This window comes from Trichoplax adhaerens, genomic scaffold, assembly GCF_000150275.1.
Source record: "Trichoplax adhaerens TRIADscaffold_3 genomic scaffold, whole genome shotgun sequence".
In the NCBI taxonomy this organism is placed as follows: domain Eukaryota; kingdom Metazoa; phylum Placozoa; class Uniplacotomia; order Trichoplacea; family Trichoplacidae; genus Trichoplax; species Trichoplax adhaerens.
Genome location: NW_002060945.1, coordinates 9,340,503 through 9,352,599, shown reverse-complemented (window position 1 = coordinate 9,352,599; position 12,097 = coordinate 9,340,503). Strand labels below are relative to the sequence as shown.

The following is a 12,097-nucleotide window of genomic DNA, read 5'->3' as shown; positions in this document are numbered from 1 at the left end:
GGAAAAATATGATATAAGTATAAACTAAATACAATCCATAAGCCCCAAAAATACTAAAATATATGTATCAGATCTTAATATTTAGTCGATATAAATATTTCCGCACAATGATCCAGAAATAGCATGCATTGATTATATTGTACCATAAATATAGAGCTGAAGTATTTGTATAGAATTCTGCCACGTAGGAGATATCATATATAGAATTTGATACACTAATATGTGGAATACGAGCGATATGTATCCATATTATATACTATTCATGGATGTTATTCAGACCAAATTTTTATATAAGGTTATTACGTATTACAAATTATATAGAGGAAAAATAATCATGATATGATATGAATATAGACTCAATATGCAAATGTAGTGCAAATAGAACGATTATATTAAATTACCCAGATAACTCTTCCATTATTGCAGACTCACACTGCAAAATGAAACACTAAAATAACGTTAATATGATCTAAATGCACGCACGGTATAGGTGATGATTGCAAACAAAAATAATCCAAAAATTTGGTCTAAATATAGGCGTATAAATTAGATCTTGCTGTATAAACTGTACTTTGTATACTTGATGTAAATGCCTCCTTACAAACTATCGTATAGTCGAAGATTTGCTAAAAATAATTAAGAGGAAATACCTATATCAGCCAATAGGTGTTTCTACTTTATCTGCAAATAGATTGCAATAAAACAGAATAAAACTTCTGTCGTATGTTTAATATACTGTATAGCATTTACACTTTTGAAAGGAATTGTCTAACAATGTATGTCTACGTGATTCTAATTATACGTCATCATGCTTCTCTACTCGACCATGGCAACAAAATACTAACAGGAACTTTTCGATCCCTTCTTTACCCGGATGAAAAATTGAAAAAGCAGCGGTATTAACTTAGTAAGCTAATAAACGCTACAGAACTTTACGTGTACTTCGGCTATTAAGAGCTATCTGTCAATTTTATAGAATGGTATGTCAAGCATTTTTACTGTTAAATTGCAATGAAGTTCGAAATTCTAATAAAAATTTAAACTTAGGATATCGATGCATTTTATCTTCGATACGTCCGATAGAAGATTACGCATACACAGAAAATCTTTCGTCGTTGCGAATAAACAGAAAGCCTAATTGAATTATAATGTAGGCATTTAAACCGGCATAAATCCATAACCTAACTCAAAATATTTCTTACCGTACTTGTCTAAAAATGGAGTTCAACAACTGAAATACTGATGATAACATTTGACAGGTCTATCAAATGGTAATACTATCTGTTAAATGAGCACATTATCGTAAACCGTCAGCAAAGCGACGGGAGTTTGCACTAGTAAATCATAAAAGTCCTACTTCTAATACTGTTATGAATAGCTATGTATAGGACAGCAGAGCTAAATACAAGTATAAAGCTCACTGAAACTCATTTTATGGCAATGTTAGACATACCATATCTTGTATCTGATGACATAAACAGGACCAAATAATATTATTAACGGATGGAAGGGTGCTCATGCTTAGCAGCATGAAAAATATTCTTGATCGATTATGTTCCATGAGTATAGGACGAGGTATACAGTACACGGTAGACAAACTATCTTAAATTGACAGAAATAAATTTGGCTTTAAAATTGCCAATGACATAGATATTATTATAGGTAATCTGCAGAAGGTGTGCAAATCCAGACCAGTCTTTTCGCCATGAAATAGATATGCCCAAGGTTCCGTAGGATGGCTAACTGCTAATACTACTATATAACAACCTTCATACAGTATAATTAATTTTGGTCGTTGAATAGAAATATCCTGATTACTGATGCTAACGCGCTATATAACAGATTTATACCAGTAAGAGAGCGATTTTTTAGAGAGATCTGAAGTAGTCTACTTCGATTTTAATTAATTTGTAAGATCAATAATCAACATATAAAAGCTTTGATTTGTTTTAAGATGAAACCTTTCATAAAAGTTTATGTAGAGGATGATACATTATTCCACTTTTGTAGGGAACAAATGATAAAGGAAGGCTTCCCTCTGACTCATTTTCACCTCATCAAATACAGTAAATTTATCAATCAACATCGGTTAGATTAATTAAATTACTTCATTTTAAATTATAATCACCCTGAATCACTGTAATGATTAGTAATTACCACTAGCTGACTCATTAATCAATCACCATCATGAACATTAAGATCGCTAATACAAGTAGGATAATCTCTACTGATGACTCATCAGCTATTCTTTTATCATACTCTATCACCAATCTTCATCTAAATTACTGCTTGCTTGTCAATAAATGTTACTCATTACAAGTCAATTTAGAGAATTGAAATAGTCATCTGCTATGTTGATTTGATTTTCAACTATTTTAATGTTATTCGGAATCCATAGCATTCCATTACGGTATCCATGTCAGCAGACTGGTAAACTTGTCAGTAGACGCGATACGGACTACTTAATTATTGACAGATGTTGGTCACGAGATATTGTTATGCAATAAGTAATCTATTGTCGTAACTTTATTACTGCAGCCTAAGATTCTTCTCATTACATCTATTAAAGAAAGATTCAATTGAATTTATAACAAGCGGCAGATGTAGATAGTCAACGCGATAGCATATATTAAATTAATGGCGATCGTGGAGATAAAGTCAGACGTAATCATAAATCGATTGAGATGATCGATTAGTCAAGTTACTTTTTTCTTGCTATTACATACTATGCGATGGTATATTGCATAGCGATAGCATTAATAAGTTAATCAATTCAATTTCCGCTTCATTCTATCTAGATATAGCTCAAGATTTTAAGATTGAACCAAATTTAAAATGTTATCAACTATCCAGCTCCTGTCTGATTTTCTCTGTAACCATGACAAATTGACAACGTATGGAGCTTTTTTTACTCTAGTATCCTATCGACTCTTTCACTATTTACCTCACTGAATACAAAACTGATTTGTTATTGTTGAGATTATACTGATGATATTGAAATTTATATTATTCTGCTAAATTGTACTCAATTTATGAATTTGGAAATCATAACGTGCAATCAAAGGGGTTAAAAAATGGTACAAATGATCTCAAAAAGAAAATTTTCTGTGTTATGTAAGGATGATACCGCTTTAATAAATAAGAATAATGTTGATAACGAGCACAGTAGAACTTTTGTATCGCTAATATAGAGACTAGATTTCATCAATCCTCGTCTAAAGTACTGTACAAGCAATGGCTTCGCTTAAAAGTACTTTATGGACATTTAAAGACTATTATGTTTACAATATATTGATTCTTTAATGGCGAATTAATTGAGCATGACTCATATTCAATGCTTTGTATGCTAGTTAATTACCTCCATTGAGTCATCGTACATAAATTATATCCTTAATTAACATAAATTAGGACCACTGCTTATCTTATGAAATACAATTTGGTCCTTCCATTTAGTAGAATACTGTTGTTTATTTAGTTACCGCTTGTAAGCTACGGTGCTTCTATTCATTCTACTGTATACTTTCCATAATTCCATTAAACACTCTGTTCAGCGGTTGTAAGAAGCAAGGGAACGAAATATTCTTCTATTTTATCGCTGATTGCTTTAAATAATCATATTATAAATCGATAAACTACAGCTTAACTTGACTACTTTTTAAATCATGGTTTTTATATATCGAATGGCACTGTTGTTTTGGATTAAAATCCCACGAACTGACGACGATGTCGAATAACATCCATGACTACCGCAAACAAATGCTGTTTATAGCATAGCTTTAGTTCCATCCACTGAATGTTGAAAGGTACTATACTGTTAATTCCGTTCTGTTGGAGTAGCCTATCCTATCCAATACGAATTTGTATTTCTATATAGGCGTCATGATTGCTATCTTCGTCATTATACATTTTAATAGCTGGGATCATCAATTATTTAGATTATTCATAATTATTAATTGTTACGTCATTGAGTTTCGATCGATTATTTCTAATAAAATTTTCCAACAAATTAAGGTTAGGATGATAATAAAGCTATAGACTAGGGCGATAAAAGAATGCAGCTAGTAGTCTTCAGTATTTACAAATGTCAATTCATTGATAGCTTATTATATGGAAACCTTATAACTATCTTAACTGTCCAGTTAGGTGGGGTGCAAGAAATATATAATAATTAATATAAAGTAGAACTTACCCCTGGCAAGATTGTCGTTACTTTAATTTCGTATACGATAAAGCGATGTTTAAATACAGATTGGCCAACTTTTTTAGGTAGAGCACGCTGCAAAATATTGGAAAAGTTACCCATACTTCGTACAGATATTGGCGTGACACTTAATTGCAAAGGAGTATCTAAAAATTTCAACAACAAGCCAAAAATGCTTTATTTTTAAACTGTTACCACTACAGACGTTAAATGTACATTCATATTCTAGATCAATTGTAAAAAAAACTTAGTATCTTGGTTACAGCTAAATTAGAAGCTATCGTTAACTCTAGTTTACATAATAGTAGAAAAAATTGATTGGATGATTTTCAATTACCAATACTCCTAGTAAATAAAGTTCATACAGCTACACCCCACTTTAATTGATATTAGCCCGCATGCGATTTTTAATTAATATTCAGATTCATATGAATATTTGAAGCCATTATCAATTAATAAAATGAATTTAAAAGCATTTAAAATAAAGTAACGCAGATAAGGGTAAGCTTTATTTGGTAGAGAAATAGGCTAAAATACTAGAATTATATCACTAAACGAGTGTAAGGCAGTTGAAATAGTTAAACATTTAATTTCATTCTAGTAATCCTCAGTAAACTTGTCTTCAAACTGATTTCTATGCAAATGTTCCGTAGGCACTTTTCTGTTAGCTTTGAATTATACGTTCTAAAGAATAAGGTATTTTTACGGTCTCGCTGTGATTTAGACTCGAGGACAGTATAGTGAGTTAGGTTCGATTTTCTACTATTTTCTGTTTCCTAAGTGTCACGACATTTACTTTATCACAAAGCATGATTGATGACCGTCCTGGTATAAATAAAACTACTATCTACTATGGCTAATAAACTACCATACTCGATGATTCTAATTGGATAATATTACCCTGTGTATCATAAAATCGAACCATTATTGGAAACAGGATTGCACAGCTATATCTCACACAACGAGGCTCGATGCATATCATTCACTATCCAGGTTAAAACCAATATTTAAGTTGTTGATGGTAATTTTGATTAGTAAACTATTGTGGTCGAAATATACGGACTTCAAAATATATCCTATTCAACCAACGCGGAAACTAACATTGCAAATCATTTAGGTATTCTATTCGAACTATATATTCATTTACTACCCTGGTTAAAGCTACAATGAAGCTGTTGTTAATCAAAATTGCTAAACTATGGCGTTCAACAATTTCGATATGATCATTATAGAAACTGATGCTATAACGGAAAATAAGAATTGAATAACCATATCGTATACTGGCTGAATATGTACGCGTATAATTCGGTATCTTAGTTTAAATTAAAGAGCATGTCTATGATAGGTAATAAATTAATGGATATAGTCCATTTCCATTAGGCATTTTGAATTGAGAGGGTGGATTATAGTAATATATTCGCAAATCAATTCACATCTAATCATATAAAATAATATTTGAGAGCAAGATGAACAGCCATGATAGATTTTTGATTGTTATTGTCATCATGGGTTAAAATGGTAATAATATTGGACAGTACATCAAATTCATGATGAATCTTCCAAGTCGTGTAGGATTCTATAACATTATTCTAGAAATGGCCTAGGTAGAGAATTGTACGTAATCTACGCAAACAGTAATCCATAAATCTGTTCAATAAATAATTTATAATCTATGAGCTAATATGATTTGGTACTTTCTCAACGAAATACTGTATGGTTCATTGATTGCTACTATCCTATAATCCTGTCTAATCTAAATATTTCTGACAGCTATTGATTGCTTGTAGGCAAAATTAAATTACGACACAACATAGAAATGAAAAATGAAGTCTAATTCTACCTTGTTTTAGGACTTGTAAATTTTCTTGTATCTGTGAAATACTGGCAATTAATTTATCCGTGTTATCCGATAATGAAACCGATAATTGCTTGGGGGATTCGCCCATGTCCTGGTCAACAGCAGGTAGCTTGGATTCTTCCGATTGAGGCTGACTAATTTCTAGTTGTAGATTTTTTTTCCCTTCTTTGCCTTGGCTTTTCTCTTCCTCTTTCTCTTCTTCTTTCTGTGATTCTATAGAATCTTTATGAATAATAAGCGGTATAGTTAATTCCTGGCTGGAATGATAACTCATTCGTTTCATGGTTGGCGGTTCGACATCATCGTTAACGCGGCTTAATTGCTTCCGTGAGCTGAATAATTGTACCATATCGGCACAACTTTGTCGAAAAACAGTGGATGTATTAATATCTAACGTCGTTGTAGTCTTATTAATCTCGTTATCGATCGATTGGCTATCCACTTGTCCTAATAGGTCCACTTTTAAGCCTAATTTGGTCAAATCTTCTTGGGTCATGACTGCCGATGAGCGCACATCCGATAGCGGTCTTAGGGTTAAATATTTTTCACGGCCAATTTTTCGATAGGTCAACTTGTTATTATTCTCCATCACTTTAGACATTGAATTATCACGAGCTAATGTCAAGACATGATTAGCATGAACAGAATCGAAGGAACAGGTTCTATTATGGATATAAGTCGGTGAATTACTATCTATATCATCGGAAGTGATGTTGAATTCGTTGGATACTTTGCCATTGCCAGAGACTGATTGCACCACATCTAAGCTAGAACTTTGTTTCATTAGGATGATACTAGGGATTCTAGGATGGCAGATAGGGCTTAAAGGTGGATCTGCAACTTCGCTTTCTGGTGGTAATTTCAATTCTTTTGTATCGATAACTTTGTCTAAACTTTTCTTCTTGTTAATGTTGATGTTACAAGGAAGAATATGAGCTGATAAATCTTCGTTATTTCCTTGTAATCGAGTGGCAGATGGGACATCATGACAGCTACGTTTCTGTTCTTGGTGACTGTCAGGAAAAGTCTCATTTTGATCTGTTGATCGATTACGATCATCGTCATCATGATTTACAATAGTAGATCGATCAGCTATAGCAACACTGGGAGGCTGAATAGTCGTATCTTGCTTGCTATGGTTGGAGCTTTTCTCGTCGGATGTGATGGATAAATTTGCTGGATCGGGAAGGCCATCGGTATTAGCGACATGATTTGGATCTAATAAAGGTGGCTGCGATGTCAGGATATCACCTTTTCCGCTAATATCATCCGTTGGATAAGGCAATGATAAATGAAAACTACTTCGTAGACCAGATTGCCTACTGCTGCCACAAGATGGCTCAGGAAGCATAGCCCAATTTAATTGTTGTTGCCTAACTGGCGTGAAAATGATGGAATGAATCACTGGGCTATCGCCGTTTTCGCATTCAACTGCAGCTTCCATTTTCCAAGTTAATCGTTGAATAGTTTCAATAATTTTCTTCACTACATCTTTGCTTAATTCTTGGCTTACGGTATCGATCAACGGCGGTAATGTCGATGCTGCTAAACTGATGGTTTTACCGGCAATTTCATGGTGATAAATTTCATCTATTATACCTAAATAGAATCAAGATTATTATTGCTGCGTTGAGTATGCACTTATTTGCCTTAATTAATTTATCTACTCTTTGTGCATAGATCGATACTGCAATAACAGTATCATGCTATTCGTGGCTAAATATATATATCGAATCCATCAGTTTTAAATTAAAATGACGATAGAAAAGTAAAGCTGTGTTGAGTATGCACTTTCTTGCCTTAAATTTCTACTACTTATGCATAGACTTGTACTGATAATATCATGCTATTCATTGCTAAAATAAATATCGAATCCATCAGCTATACAATCTACGTCATTTAAAATTGAAATGGTGATTAGTAAAGCTGTATCGAGTAGGCACTTATTTGCCTTTATAATCTCCTACTTTCTCCGTAGGTCGATACTCTTCTGATAGTATTACGCTATTCATTAATGCAACTAGTTCGATTTACTAGTTGGACAGTTTCTAGCCAAGAAGATTGACTTAATTCAGTAATATCGTAAAGGATACAGAATGCCTTTTAAGTTGAGTAAATTGAATTTGCTATTGAGTTAGAATAGTATTCAGGGTATCGAGGATATTTTTCAAGCAGTGTATCAATTAATAAAATCGATCCTATCTCATAGCATAAAACCCTAAATATCCTCCATCATAATATCCCTATAATATCATAACCTTCATCGATATCGTAGATCAGGATGCAATTATTAGCTTCATAAGAGATAGCGATATTTATCCATCAATTTATATACCATAATAAATTATCATAATCTCCAACGTTTAATGGGATATTCCTAAAGGAATTTATCTGTACTTATATAGTAATAGATTATTCTATGTACTTTATGTCAATCAGAAAACTGTAATTAAGATGACCTGGTGCCCATGACAGGATATCCAACAATATAAAAGCTCCACGAAGATGCAGTATATAACAATATAAAATATCAATTATTGGCGTAGAATATCTAACAAGGAGTTAGGCTACAATAGATTAGAGCCTTCCGTAATAATAGTAGATTATGGAAAGATCTGATAGTTAAGGAGGCTATAGCATAATATTGTCATAGTCATCACAGAATTCATGAAAGAGTAATCAATTTGAAACCATATTATAATTATATGTTATACCTTTACAACTTTATTATATTCATTACTCGAATGCTAGAACTAAAGACCTACCATTTATTCCGTTTATTTTCTATTCTAACATTTTTAATAATGTTAAGTAATTATTCAATTATTGCCTGAAGCATAAAGTAGCAGTAAATGCAACTAGAGAAGTGAAATGGCTCTACATAAAATTGAACCTTTAAAACAAAGTTGTTCACCTAGGAGGTTATTAATCAACGATCGTTTAATCCTTAACTTCGTCTAATTATAATTATTGAACAATCAACCCTTAACCGTCAAGAATTTCAGGAAACGCATACTAGATTTAATCCAATGCCATCATTACTATGTAATCAGTGGGAAAGCTTTATGGATTTTATTTACGATATTCCTTATCAGTAATTCATAAGTATTAATATACTAAATTCAGTCCTATATCAATATCTGTAATAGGAAGCTCCGTTAGACTTATTCGGAAGTAGTAATAAATAAAACGAGGGATATAGATATATCTACACAAAATTTAACCTTTTAAAATATACGTAAAGTTGTATATCTATGAAATTATTAATTAACGATCAATTAATCCTTAACTTTGTCTAATTATTTGATATTCTATGTGAGTGATCAAATATCATTTCCATCAACCCTTAACTCTCTGAGATTTCAAGCAGTGCTTATTAGATTTAATCTAGTGTCATGTCGGCAGCAGGAAAAACTTCGTAGATTTTTTATTAGAATATTCTTTGTCGGTAATTTATAAGTAGTGCACTCAATTCAATCCTATATCTATCTCTGTAATAGGGAAATTCTGCTGAATTTATTCAGATATGCAGTAATTTTAGGAGATATTTAAGCCTTACTAGTTAGAATCTGTGCTAGCCAGCAATAGAGAAATTTTATCGATTTCTACGATGCGTAAACACATATGATGTATAAAGTGATAAATGAACCAGATTGGATTGGATTCTTTTAGTATATCGGACACAAATTCCACCTGAAATTTATGCTAATCCATAAGATTCCCTTTAGTACCAGTCATTTTTGTGATAAACAATGATAAATTATATAGCTTAACACCTACCAAAAGTAAAGTGCAAACTTAATCCTTTTTAGTTAATCATTTTAGTGTATATTGACACCAATTTTATGACATTGTGTGAACTATTCTGGATTCTTATGCTATCTTTTAATGCCTTAGCCATTTACTCAATTTATACTGTAAAGGGTTGGAATAAATCACCATATAGCTCTGAGCTTATTAATAAATAAAATTTTCACTATTTAAAAAAGTTATTATTTGATAAGTCACTCGTTTACATTAAAATGGATATCAGGTAAGTAAGTTCAAAATTAATGGAATAAATTAACAACCTACCTTTCATTCACATCTATATTCTCTAATCTATTCGTAAAATAGTTTTTCTAGTCCTACAGGAAACTTATATTACCGCTGTATCTTCAATATATCAGCCAGAACTAGTACAATGCTAATCAATTTTGAACTAAAAGTAGGAGTTTAAACAACTTTACAACAATAACTTTGCATACAAAAAAATACAATATGGGATTTAATATAGGAAATTAAGAGTCTATGTTAATTCTGATTAAGGTTCTTTGATCGATAGAATTTTGGGAGATTGTTGAGCAATCTTATAAAGGGTAAAAAAGGCCAGCATTAAAGTTAATCAATAAAAATTAGACAGTCCCATAATCAATAAATACTAGACTGTTGATGATGAATTGCATCATTTCTATCTCGTTGAAATTCCATTACATAAATTAATTCTAAGTTAGTATGCAAAGCTGATATACGAATCAAGAAAATGGGTTTTATAAAGTTCGATTTAGTTGGAGATACAATTAAGATAGACTCATCGAATTCTTTTCTCGGTATTTAAATAATCCTAATAAACTATAATCGTAAAACTTGATTGATAAGATTGGAGTAATAGCATTATTATTAGTTAGTCCTTTACTCAGTTATCAAAGCAGCTATATTGGTAACAAAAAACAAAATATTGCATCGGATCATAAATTTCCGGAAAGATCGCTAAAACGAAAGTAAAAACGACTGAATATAATTAGATTCTATCCATGATATATTTCAACGTTTTCTTACCCCACGGAACGCTATCAGTATCTTTGTGATCTTTTAGTAATGCTACTGCTTGTAGATCGATTGCTGCCGCAGAATTTTCCTGTTGAATTTGAAGAATGGTTTGCTCTACTTGGCATAAATTTAGCATAATCCGATATAGCTCTTCTATTAATTGAATAATTTTGTTGACTCTCGGTTGATAATAACTTGAATTAATTTGGCAATCATCTGTTAAGCTTTTATAACATAATTGACAGAAATCAAGTAAATCTTGGCAAATAGGAATAAAATCTTCATAAATAACTGCAGAACGGCGTTGAGTTATTAATTGGCCGATAGAACATGAGTCATTAGTGCCTTGGTCTTTCCATTGTCGATAAACTTCTAATGCTTGCTTTGGATCCTTTTCCATCGGTAAACTTGCAGCCATGTTAATTTCTAGATGTTTAACCGATTGTTTTTCCTACTAGTTCGATAAGCTCTACGAATGAAAGAGAGGATAGTATTAATTGAACTTAGCTGATTGGCGATAAGTAGATAGTTTCTACTTTAAGCAATTTCTGTCTGCAATACTGTAAAATGATTGTAAATGATTCCAATATGAGAATGAGATAAAACTAAACAAATAAGACAAAATAACGCAGTTTATTCCTACCCGATTATCTTAAAACACGATAGTATTGATTTAAATAGTATAGAATGTTGAATTTTAAAAGAAAGGGTAAAGTCAAAACATTACACTTTATTGATCAGTCATCAAAATGAATATTAACTACGAGTTTGATTTATTATATTAATGATTGTGATGGCTGTTATTTTTACGTTAAGTGTGAAATTCCTAACGAGGATTGAATAACAGGGCAGCCTTATATTTTATTTTTAACCCCTTAAGGTTCAATGTTGATTATCGCTCGGTATATTATTTGGAACCAAAGGACATTTGTTGTCTGTATCATCAATACTTAGATAATAAAAGATTCAAGGCTATTTTGTAAAATAGTAAACATCTATACAAATGTAAATTAAAGCAAATGACATGAAAGAAAATAAAAATCGTATTACTGCTGAATATCAACGTTGAGATAATTTGTCAATTTAAATAACAAAGAAATTTTTCTAGGATTGAGGAAGTCGAGCAGTTCGATATTATCCTATTTAATAAAAACAACCGTATCTATTATCCTTAAGATAATATTATTTGGATAGAGATCGATTGAGGACATAATTTACATATAATAGGC

General features: G+C 31.7%; 1 protein-coding gene across 1 annotated transcript; it reads right to left on the bottom strand.

The window, feature by feature from the left end:
* Positions 1-3,699: 3,699 nt before the first annotated feature.
* Positions 3,700-11,286, bottom strand: TRIADDRAFT_55068 (uncharacterized protein; the record flags this gene model as incomplete). Its single annotated transcript, XM_002110694.1, has 4 exons — positions 3,700-3,843; positions 4,190-4,347; positions 6,042-7,658; positions 10,878-11,286. The coding sequence occupies 4 exons, from the start codon at positions 11,284-11,286 to the stop codon at positions 3,700-3,702; spliced, it is 2,328 nt and encodes a 775-aa protein (XP_002110730.1).
* Between the last annotated feature and the right edge of the window lie 811 nt (positions 11,287-12,097).